At 39.9% G+C, this 12,543-nt stretch overlaps 1 protein-coding gene and 1 long non-coding RNA gene across 5 annotated transcripts in view; one reads left to right on the top strand and one right to left on the bottom strand.

The window, feature by feature from the left end:
• Nucleotides 1-2,370: 2,370 nt before the first annotated feature.
• LOC107078068 (uncharacterized) lies at nt 2,371-7,557 on the top strand. Its single transcript, XR_001479044.2, has 3 exons — nt 2,371-6,006; nt 7,113-7,165; nt 7,384-7,557. It is a non-coding gene; the product is annotated as an uncharacterized lncRNA (long non-coding RNA).
• A 182-nt stretch (nt 7,558-7,739) lies between these two features.
• wnt5b (wingless-type MMTV integration site family, member 5b) overlaps nt 7,740-12,543 on the bottom strand; it is a 102,224-nt gene continuing 97,420 nt past the window's right edge. For all 4 annotated transcript variants that reach the window (XM_015353039.2, XM_006633671.3, XM_015353036.2 and 1 more), the window contains one exon: nt 7,740-11,402. In XM_015353039.2, the coding sequence (XP_015208525.1) occupies nt 10,944-11,402 (459 nt within the window). In that variant the 3' untranslated portion in view covers nt 7,740-10,943. The remainder of the gene's footprint in view (nt 11,403-12,543) is intronic.

The raw sequence follows: 12,543 nt of genomic DNA, 5'->3' as shown, positions 1-12,543 counted from the left end.
ACCCCATGAAAGCATGCAAAAATCTGAACAGTGCAATCTAATTAAATATGAATGAAAGTAACAGAAGACACAGCTGATATTCTTGTAGTCTTCCAAAGCATGTTTAATAGATATCAGATAACTGATTAAGACTTGGGTAGGTATAAGAGAGGATTTATTCACCAAAGTAAGTCACTAAATAATTTCACTAATTTACGCCTCCATTTCCTACCTTCAGTACAAGTCAGTGAACACAAAATCATCATATATTAACCCACAGCTACATATTTGCACAGGGGTAGTGATGGGTTAGCTCTCTTTTCAGCTCCGGGTTCCTCTTGGATTCTCTGAAACTCCACAGAGGCACCAGGGAGAGCAGGAGGTGAAAGAACAGTGGGAAGAACCCAAGGCCAGCAAGACCGATCTCTTCATCAGAGCAGGCCAGGAGGAGGAGGCTGCCAACAGGTCTGGACATGCATCTCAAAAAAGGCCAGAAGATAACAAGGTGATGCTTACCTCAGCTGAGTGGAAAAGTACAAAATCCCACACCCAGATAGTAATAGATCACACGTCTGATAGTAGAAAAACAAGATTATCTAATCTTCTCGCAACATGTTTCTCCCTCTTCCGTTACATCACCAGGCCACATTTGCATAAGTTTATGTTTTCCTGCCAAGGGCCTAATAATACGTTCTCTGAAATTCTCGAGGTCACAGAAACACAACGTTAATTGTTTGTATAAAGCTTAACACTTCGCATTTTATGTTATATCACACACTAGTTTCAGAGTTCGGCATTCCTGTGCAAATATCTGAGAAATGGTCACATACAGTATGTGCTGAGGTTTCAGCCACTGCACTCCATACTGAACCATAGCACTGACCTGCTGATACCTTTGACACCATCATTCTTAGAGTATGGTATGGATTATTGGAAGGGATTTATATAATGAAGTAAAAGCCCTTTGAGGTATTCATAATGTAAGATTAACACTGAAATGTGTACTGATGCTTTTTTTTTCAACAAACGGGTGTGACTGGAGTGGATCTGAAGCCTGTCTTTTCTTACGCACGTGTTACTGGTTCTCCCAGTCTTACGGTTTTAATACTATTCCTAACACCCCAGGCTAAGCACACTGCCCCCTAATTGTGCATGCCTCAAGCTAGGTAGGGTTCTGTGCTTACTGGGTCTTATTCACTACTGTCTGGGGACATTCATGAGAAAAAGGTGTCAGTGCAACTGAATTGACATTGAGTAACGTGGAGGAGGTAAAAAGTATTAAAAAACTGTAGGGCAAAATAGTGTGAAAAGAAAATTGCAGATGCTCTCAGTTACTGCTTCACTAAAGTCTTGAAAATATCACATTTTAATATGTAAGAATACACAACTTTGAAATTGAAGAAACTGTGATATTAAGACAAATTAAAAAAATCTGAACATAAGGATGGGCTATAAGAGATTAGTGAATTATTTTATAAACCACTACATAAACCACAATGATAAAAAATGACTGTCATTTTAAACTGGAGAGTCCAGTTTCTAGGAGACTGGAAGATTGCAAATTCAATACGAATTCTAAAATGGAAAGCAACCAGGTAATTAATGGCGACTCGGCTTAATACGTTCATTATGTTAAATATGGGAATCTGTTGTTAGGGACAAACTAGAATCATATTTATATCATAATAGTATTGAGGACGGTCTGTGTGTGTTCTTTGGAGTAGGGTCTCACTTAATTGTTTTGAAGAAGAAGCCACCAAATTTAAGGACATTCTTAGCGATTTTGCATGTCTGGATTTTCTGAAAACCTTTAACAAAGTTGCCCAAGAGCAATTCATTCTTAAACTGAAAGCTGTGGGGATTTATTGTGAACCACTTATGAGCACTTGGGCTCAGAACCTGCTCCGTTGTCAGGTGTCTGGTTTGGTGAGGGTGTGGATGCTGCAGGGAGTGGTGTTGGAACTGCTGCTGTTCCTCATATGTGGATGATAGATGTAGTTATAAGGCTCTGCATGGCTTGGCACCTCAGTACCTGTCTAAACTATTATCGCCCTACTCCCCACCTCGCAACCTTTGCTCTTCTAACTCTGGTCTCCTTACTGTCCCCCAAGCCCGTCTACATTGTGTGGGTGACAGGGCCTTCTCCTGTTATGCCCCCAAGCTCTGGAACTCTCTCCCCAAGGATATCAGAGAGTCACCTTCTCTAAACTCCTTCAAATCCAGACTAAAAACCTTCTTCTTTAGAAAAGCCTTTACTTAACTGGTTCCATTCTTCATCCCTCTGCTTTTCTTAGTACCACCATCCACGGTCTCCTCTGTATATTGTAATTGTGTTTTATCTTGTGTATTCTTTTTATTTATTTGTTGTTGTCATTCTGTAAAGCGCTTTGAGAAGCCACCTTTAAAGGTGCTATATAAAATAAAGTTTTTTATTATTATTATTATGATAAATAATCAAGGAGTTTATAACATTAAGTCAGACACGCTGATGATACAAATCTCAAGTGACTGGTCGACACTAATGATACATTACTTTATCAGTATATGAAGATTGTGAACTTTGAATCCTAGGTTCGTACATGTAAGGTCTTGAATGTGGGTTAGGAAAATATAAGACATAAATATATCACGGGAGATGTACAAATAAAAAAAACACATTGTGAGAACAGGGCTTTGTGACCTCAATATTGTCTGGCTTTATATCCAGCTGGACTCTTGATGATGACATTGAACACCTTAAATTCCTCTGCAGAAGTACCTTTGAAACTTTTTTAGGTGCAGACAATGATTCACATGGTAAAGTAATTGCTTGATTGCTAGTGAGGACCAGCAATGGGAAGCTCTGATTTAGGGTCTGAAGTCGACTCAAGGCTGCCCAATGGTTTATTGAGTAAATGTGCTCAACTCAAGCGCAAGTTGAGCTGTGTGATCCCAGTCTAGAGCATGTTACCATCAGACATAAACCAGGACTCTCCATGTGGCGGCACACGATTGACTAAGCATCCCAAAGGAAAGAGCTGGGATTAGACATTGAAGGCTCTATGGAGACATGAGTCATAGTGAACAGGCACTTTAAGGCTATGGTATTGCCATTAAGGGACACTCCATCTGTTCGCACAGGGCTATGATGAATTAACAAATGAGGTATCATGTCAGCTCAGAAGTATGCATGTCAACGAATCTGCCTGTACTTCCTCATTCGCATTTGGGTGCGGTTGCAGCGATCATGGCACTGGGCTGAGAAAGGAAAAATGGCAGGTAAATGGGGTGTTTTTATAGCAAACAAATACCTGATGATTCTAAAGTTTCAAAAGAGAAGTACAGACAGTGGTCTCAGAATCTAGATATTGCAAAGATGTAGTTAAAAGGCACACAGAATTCCTGCTTACATAGCAAAGAATGTAAATTGTCAATTGTCAGGTGAGAGACCTTATGTTGAAACTGTTAAGATAAGTTAAGATTAGATCACATTTTATTGGCCATATACAATTTCTTGCATTAGGAATTTGTCTTTTCGCATACCCCAGCTTGCTCTCCATAAAACACACAGGCACACAGACGAGGAGAGAGAAGCTTGGGGTCAGAGCGCAGGGTCAGCCATTTATACAGCGCCCCTGGAGCAGTTGGGGTTAAGGGCTTTGCTCAGGGGCCCAACGGAGTAGGTTTGATACCGTAGTTAGACTGCATCTGAAGTAATTCATATGGTTCAAGTGATTACTGTATGAAACAGACCAGGGATGAGTTTCTTCAGGACAGGCTGAAGAAGTGTAAGATGTCTAAAAAGGGAACCTGACTGAGGTCTTCCAAATTGTAAGTGGAATAAATAAGATCAATCCCAGGGGTTATTTCAAGTTATGTTCAGTGAACTGAATACAGAAATGTAACTGGAAATTTGTACTACTGTTAGAAAATATTTTTTTACATGGAGAGTTATCAATACTTGGAATGCAGGACACATAGCAGAGGCAGAGATCCTGGGAAGTTTTGAGTCATGGCTTGATACTGTGATTGTGACTTAGTGTTTAGGAAAACAAAAAGTACTGATGAGTTGAAAGGCCTGTTCTTGTCCTTTACAAAGGCAAAGCAGCTGCTAAACCAGTCCCAGTGGGAGCAGGTGTGGTACGAGCACTGCCTGCCAGCACTTCTAAACAGCACAGGAAAAAATGCTGCTGGGCCACTTCGGATCTGTTAAGTGTCTCCAATGTGCATATTCTCTCCTTTCCTGGCTTTTCCCTCAGTTCTATCATAAACACCACAAAGAGGGGCAGGGCCCACCCAGGCTGTAACTAGCTATAACATCCCAATGTGGATTTAGTGGCAAAATCCCAACACCCAATCCAAAGTCTTTGACTGACATGACATGAGGAGTACACAGTGAAAAGTTAAACCGTTCTTCATTCAGCATCACAATGAAATTGAGCAAAGCCAGACTTATTAATGTCCTAGAAAGGAGGGTTCCAGGTATGCCTAGTTTGAAAAAGCTATGATTTTTCACTTAGAGTCCAGGAAAGGACATACCTTCAGGTATTATGCAGTATTTGCCAATAAGTCCTGCTCTTTTACAAGTTTGCTTTTTCAGTTACAGCGGCGGCACCTCCATTAAGCTCTAGAGCAAAAGAAAGGAAGAAATTCATATTCCAGTTCACACAGTTAAGTGAGCAGAATTTTGCTGTCTTGTAGTTGATTTTCTGTTTTCTTCATTAAGAAAATATATTTGCCTGCAGGATGTTCAGTCACAGTTGTGCGTCAATTGCCAGGTCAGCGCACCGACATCAGCAGAAAATAGGTAAAATGGAAGCTTTTAATGCACATGTTGAGACACTAATACATTTGCACTGTTGACGTTGTTTAACACTGCACTCTGGAAAGTACAAAATGCACAGTATTTTTTATGATAACAAAGACTTTTAAAATGCAGAGCTAGTTAAGTAAGCTATGGTATTAAATAGTTCAGGTGGGTAGCTGCGTCAGCATGCCAATCATGGCCTCCTAATAATCCCCATCTATGAATTGGCTTCATTACTCTCCTCTCCTCCCCACTGATAGCTGATGTGTGGTGAGTGTTCTGGCGCACTATGGCTGCCGTCGCATCATCCAGGTGGGTGCTGCACATTGGTGGTGGTGGAGGGGAGTCCCCATTACCTGGAAAGCACTTTGAGTGGAGTGTCCAGAAAACCGCTATATAAGTGTAAACAATTATTATTATCAGTAGTAGTATTAGTTGCAGGGTAATGTGGCTGCTGGCTAAAAAAATGGCGAGGTCAATTGGCTTTTGGAAAAATTGGCCCTGGTGTTAGGTATGTATGTATTTGTGTCAATGTGTGCCATGTAATGGACTGGTGTCCTGTCCATGGTGTATCCCCCCTTGCAGCTGTTGCTTGCTGGGGTAGGCACCAGCTTTCTTGTGACTCTTGGCTGGATTATAACTGGATTGATAGATAAAATTGACTACAGTCAAAAGTATAGACTGGAATCTTTTATTGGATAATATACTTTTTTCTGTGACTTCAAGAATGGTATTTCTAAAAGTCTGTTGCTGTTTTAAAGCATACTTCTATATACTATTGGAGCAGGAGTATATGATAAACAACGTTGCTCTTAGCTACTCCCAAGTGTTTAAGACTATAGGTCTGTCAATCCAACTGCCTCAGAGTTTGCATGTTCATTTGTCCGAATTACACGAAACTGATAAAACTATCAAGTAACCAACCAAACGAACATAACTAAAAACCATCATTCGAACTGCCCTAAATTAGAATCCTGAAAGACCCAAGTGCCTGTGCAAATTTGTCATGCTGTTTTTCTTCTTAGGACGAGAGCAGGTGCACACTTAGCCTGGTGGTGTATGTTTTATTAATATGTGCCTCTAGAACAGGGCACATGGTGTGTGAAAGCACTGAAGCTTTGGCTGCGGTCCTGCATGGCATTCAAAACTGCAGTCCTTGACAACAGGAAACGCCTACAGCAGCCTCTCACAGGGTGGAAGAAGCAGACAAGGACAGCATGGGGTATACTATTGAAGCACAGGTGTGTGGGAAAGACCAAGATATTCACATAAGCAGCTTCCTAGTTGTTGTTGTTTTTTTATTATTTTACGTCGTTTGAGGGGAGGTAGGCAAGAAAAACAATCAGCACCTTTAATCCTTTAAAAGGATCCAACATTGTATGAACGGAACGTCTATAGTCTGTTAATAGGCAGGGAGCTAAAGCACCTACTATCTCCAAAATAAACAGACCTACTTTAGTAAAGTCTTACTTTACCAAACAAACAAAACAGCAGGATGCTGTTTTTTCAGGAGGTTCCAAATCCATTGCCTCTTCACCATATCTTTACCATCTTAAAGCCTGATCTCTTCTGATCTGGGTGGCCAAGCCTGGCAGATTCTGCTCAGTACTGGAATAGGAGGACTGCAATGTGTTGGTTCATTTGTGATGAAAAGCATTACACAAGCAGATATTATCATCACTTCTTTGCTCCCTTCCACTTCTGTTATTTTGGAAGTACCAGATGCACAAAAATGTAACAAGCAGAAAAGTCTCTAAGTAATGATACAGCTATTTAAAAGCATTGCCTTGCTTTTGAAAACTGCTATTTTATTTATTTTATATTAATGTTCTTCCTGCCTATAATTGATTGTATTTTTCAAGGTTTATGGTTTAAAATGTACTTTTGAACCTTAAGTCACTGAAAAGCATTCAGCATTTCAACCTTGTATAATGCTCTAGCCCAATTACACAAGCTACACAAGGGCAGTCATAAACTGGATTATCTTAAGAAGGTTGCACCCTTTGGAGTGTCTAACCATTAGTCATAGGTAAGAAGACTTACATGTCAGACATGAGCTTATTATATTTATCATTGCATTCGTTTCCAATTCTCAGAATAAACCCTGTAATGGAACCTTATTTTTCCTTTCGATATTGGTTATTCATGTAGATGGCACTTTTTATATTTATTGGCTTTGTTACTCATCACTGGAAAAAGTAACTGAATTGCTTCTCATGACACAGATTAAAAGAGTAGGGGTATTAACCCCACTGTCCTATCTAAATTCTACCCTGGGTTTCAACAATCTGCCCTAATTGAATTCTCCCATTAATTCAATTGGTGAGTTAATTTCTCTCTTCCCAAGGGACTGCCAATGATGCTGCAGTTCAGTGGTGGACAAAGTGGGTCCTTCTAAAGGTAAGAAACCTTGTGGATGGAAAGCTCTAACTAAATGCAGTTAGTATCAGTAATAATTGAACCAACTGTCTACCATAAAAAAATCATTGAATGTAAAGAGTGCAATATGAAGTGTGTCTTCCTTCTTTCATCTCAAAAAAACACTGCAAAACTAGACCTCTGTATTACACTTCCCAAGATGATGTCACGATTCTGTCATGCCTTTGCTCTTACATCAGATGACACGACGACAAGACATCTGGGCTTGAAGGAATATCCTACACTGACATGCTCGCAGTTCGTCCACTTACTCAAGTGTTGATTCTTCTGAATAGCCTTTTGTGTATCATTATCTTTTGTAGAAAGGTATCTTGTAGATATGTTTACTAATTTTTTGGGACAGTACAATATGGCCATCGTGGTTAGCTAACAAGAATATGATTTCTGAATCTTGTAGATTGTTGCATTTTATGTTCTAAAGGGAGTGGTACCTTATTTATTGTATTTTTGATAAGCCAATGTGATATACTTTATTTCAAAAACTTTGCTTTAAGGTGGTACTTGCCAATAAAAGACACTATAGATAAACTGTATCTTTATAGTTCACATAGTTATATTTTATTGTTGCATCTTTTATAACTGCCTTCTAAATATTTTAAAGGCCAGTAATTACAAATTGTTTTGTTCATCTTAGATAGGTGTAGTTTCTGTTCCAGACAGTATTTTCTTTGTGTCAGTTTGGTTTGGGGTGCTAATCACATCCTTTATGGGAAAACTGGTCTTCAAAATAATTTATCCCTTTCACAAATCAAAAGTGCTCTACAGTAAATTTACAGTTTCTGATTGTTTTTCCCCAAACTTTTCTACTATTATTCACCAAAGGATTTGATGCCTTTTTTAAGATTTGGATATATCTCCATTTCAACAGTAAAAGCATTAACATTTGCACAACGAGATTGCATAAACATTCAAGCATTAAATCTTTTTTCTATTACTCTTAAATCAGATGCTTAGTAATATGGGAATTTCGTTCCAATTTGATGTAAGGAAAAGGCCAAGGAACCCACCATGATATTCAAATCTCCAACTGGATATATTTTCACAATTACAATTAACTTACAATTCATTTTAAACAGAGAATTTTGGAAATTGTGTTGATTTAACCTTTTGTTTCACTGGTCCTGAGCAAGCATGAAGAAAAATAAACTCCATTTTAGATTACTTGAATTTGATTTCTACATAATAATCAAAAACAATTGGCAGCATATACAGTAAGCAAAAGCTCCCCTCATTCATATCTACAATAGTGAGTTCAGTTCACTTGGGAAGGCCGACTCTCAAACCTACCCTGGCTTCTACCCTACAGGTTGAAACTCCTGGAAAGGTGGAGGTACTGGGGAAATCAAAAAGATCGATGGAAATGAAAACTGATGGGCGTACGAAACACAATCCAGAAATTGCTGTGATTGAATACATTAAAAACAATCTATAAAAATCAGTTTAATAAAGAGTTCCTAGAAAAGGTTCTATTTACTTTATATTTACCATAGCTGTTGCACCATGTGACAAAACCTGGCATAAAATCACATTGTAGGAGGGAGATAATTATACTTTTCATAACCGTATTCTTCTTCTTATATTTTAATGCTAGAAAACAGTGTGGCCAAACAAATTGCCACATTTATGTGTGTTATTATGTAAATACCTGATCTTTCAATTCTCATTTGTTTATATGGAAGCTGGTATAGTTCGAATTAATTTATTCTAAGCCACAATAAAGCTCTGTATTTACTATCCCCAAATTACTCTGGAACCAAAAAAGTGCCACTGCATATTAAGAAAAACAACTCAACTTAAAAAATCAAAACAAGGATATTACTTTAATAATTATCTTTTTTTCAAGGTAAAGGGGTTGGAGAAAAAAGTACATGGTAAGTGTATAATTGTGAGACAGTAGTTCTCTGAGATATACAAAAAGATGTCATAGCCTATACTCTGTCATTAATGCATTTGGTTATAAGGGAAATTATTTACATATTTCCAGCAACGTTGAAGAGGTACAAAAGACTGTTTCCACTTTGGTCTCAGGAGCTGAGGAGATGCTGGGAATAGGATTCTCAAACACAGGGTCACTGAGGCATCTTCTTTAAATAAATAGTCACCCTGAAAAGACTCAGGCTAGAGCATTAAAAATGCAGTTTGTTCATCCCAAGAGAAAAACACCACAAAATGAAACTGTGGTATTTCAAAAGAGCATAACAAGGGCAGGCTAGAGTCAGAGAAACACCGGTTTTCAAACTAACCGAAAACAATATATAGAAATACACTTAACGTGTGTAATACAAAATCCATTATTCTCAGTAAGCTACAATCATTACCATTGCAATGATTGTCATTCTTCCTTAAATGCTTAAAGTTGTGCCTTTTTCTTTTAGGTGCATTTTAACATTCAAAATTTAAATTTTTCCAAAATAAATTTACCCATGACAATGTGTCTAGGTCTTTAAAACACTGTCAGTCAAGAACTTTTACGCACAATGCGTTCCACCCAGTTTCTACAAAATGAGCAAATAAATGTAGTGGGCTTGTCTATAGATGATGCCTGCATTGGAATTAAATGTTGTTAAATCCATCACTCTAGAGTGCAGTTTAGAAATGCCTGTATCTGACAAATTGTGGAGGAAGACAAAGACAAGAAGCTGTTAATAAAATAATTTTAGTGAGTGTAAAAAAAGTCAAATTGACATTCCCCGCCAACGTATCATTCACCTGAACACACTGAAGTGTACAACCAGCCCAAAGTTTACTTTCCAATTGAAAAGCTTCAGACAAAACACGAGCTTCAGCCAAGCAACAAACATGCTTATACTCTTATTTGTGTTCTTTTCTTCTCCAATGTTTCTAGTCCTCAGACATCCAGAGAAATGAATGTTTTGTTTAGTGAATGATTCCTCTTCTGGTCTGTGGTGTGTCAGTCTTCCTCTTGGCTGGGCAGAGACTTTTGAGCAACATCAGTAGACCTGGCTTCCTCTCTGTTATCGAAGAGGAGAGAGTAAACTGGGCCCACCTGGCTAGGGGCCCTGTCATCGACAGCTCGTTGGATGAGATTAGCGTGGAGAAAGGGGGGTAAATGAAAGTGGAGTGCTAGAGAGATACATCCTGATTATGCAACTTTAAGTATTCCCAGTTTAGACTTAAACATAAGCAAAGAGACAGGCAGTTGGGATGAATCGAACGTAGCAGATGGAAACAGCTAACATAACAGGTGAAAAGCCTCACCCTTGTCAGTCCCTCTTACCATGCTTCTATTCTGCTGGCAATAGGCAATGGGGCAAGGTTTGGCTGTTCTATAAAAAACGATTATCTGGGGTGTGGCAGAATGGGTGTCTTTCTTTTCTTTTTCTTCAGAAGGAGTTCCGTAAAAGGCCTCCACAAGTCCACAAAGAAAGGCTCCCCACTCGATTTTAAGCACTCAAAGACTCGAGATTTCGGCAGAGCAGGGTCCGTGTCTGCGTGTGCGTGTAAAAGCAGGTTCAGGGTGCGCATCCCAGTTTTCCCGAACGGCACCTCCACTTAGCACGGCTTAGGCTGCTGTAGGTGTGTTGCGAACCAAAAACACACACACACACACAAAAGGAAGGGTTCCTCATGCCTCTTCATGATAATTTCCTCTATTTTTTTAAAAAAAGTCTTATTAAATTATCTTCTCTTTATTTACTTAAATCATATCTTGTTTTTGTTTTTTTGTTTTTTTTCCTTTTTTGGCTGTAGTTACTGGTGCCCTGGCTGCCAGCCGGTTCTACTTGCAGACGAACTGGTCCACGATTTCCGTGCACTTCTTGCACTTGACGTAGCAGCACCAGTGGAACTTGCAGTGGCAGCGCTGGTACTGGTAGGTCTTGAACTGGTCGTAGCCCCGGCCGCAGCACATCAGCTCGCACCCGTCCATCCCCTCGGAGGTCTTGTTGCACAGGCGGCCCTGGGTGCCCAGGGAGCCGGTGGTCTCGTTGCGCAGGCAGTAGTCGGGGCTCTGGTCGATGTACACCAGGTCTTCGGGCGTGGGCGGGTTGAAGCGGTGGTTGACCAGCTCCAGCTTGCCCTTGCGGTTGATTTTCATCGCGGCGGCGCTGTCGTACTTCTCCTTCAGGAACTCCCCCACCCGCCGAAAGTCGGCCAGCTGGAGCCAGCAGGTCTTCAGACTGCAGGACCCCGATACGCCATGACACTTGCAGGCAACATTCGCCAGGTTATAGACTGCCTGAAAAAGACATATAGAGGGAGAGTTATGGCTTTCCCCTTCTTTTCTTTCTCCCACTTACTCTCATACACTTACACGGCACTCATTACAGCGCTGGGGAATAATACTCTTACAAAGTAATCCGTTACAGTTACACGCTCCTTGTGTAAGAGGTTACTTTTTAAAGATGACAAAATGTTGAGGAGAAAATACTTTTAAAAAAGTCACTTATTACAGTGATCTACACTGAGTGTGTGCATATGTGCATTACCTCACAAATTCTTCTAAATTGAAAAAAGTCATCTCTAACACAAGTAATTTGTAACTGTAATGGATTACTTTTGAAAAATAACTTGCCCCAACCCTGACCAATAACAAGAAATGCTAATCACATAGCTTTACCTTTTTCGTTTACTGATATGGTTGATTCTACGAGGCATTAATATCACCACAGGAAGGTGATCCCTGAGAAGCAGAAAAAGCCAGATATTTTGGTGCTAGCCAAATACATAACACCAGACCAGGTGGAAGCACAAAGCAGCACTGAAACCACCAGCTTTCACTCAGCTGTGAACCCGAACTTTCCCACAGTGTCCAAGCTTTAAAGGAGAACTGCAGTCTCAATTTCTCAGACCAGTTATTAAATCCCAGTAACAAAATTAAGTAATTGACGGGATTGCAAATTTTCCGAATTCCGGATTAAGCACTAAACCGTGACCTTTGTGAAAGTACTGTGTAGTTGCCATGTTGGCGCAAACTGCTGGTCTCACCGCGGGCGAGAGTGAGAGGTTTTTGTGCGACTTGCATTGTGAGGCGGCCCTTCCTGCTCACTAGTCACAGCAACGACTAATGTAATGTGATGTACGAGCGAATAAGTACAGGTTGTGCAGCAGACATTTCACCGCAGAAATATTCCAAAGGGATCTGCATGCAGAGTTGAGAAGTAAGTAGTAGTTGTTGGCAAACCCATCTTGAAGCCGAGAGCAATATTTTATGGATAAAAAGAGATGTAATGTATTCACAGGCCTCCTTGTTGATAATATAGTAGGGCCACTTCACCTCACTGAATGTTTTGTTGCCTTGTTCTGGATCACAGACAATGAGGGCAACATAGCACTGTGCACACCTGAAAATGTTGTCTATTTTGTGATTTAAATTGGAG

The sequence above is a fragment of the Lepisosteus oculatus genome, chromosome 7 (genome assembly GCF_040954835.1).
Source record: "Lepisosteus oculatus isolate fLepOcu1 chromosome 7, fLepOcu1.hap2, whole genome shotgun sequence".
NCBI lineage: Eukaryota > Metazoa > Chordata > Actinopteri > Semionotiformes > Lepisosteidae > Lepisosteus > Lepisosteus oculatus.
The sequence above is the reverse complement of the archived record's forward strand: the minus strand, read 5'-3'. Positions and strand labels throughout refer to the sequence as shown.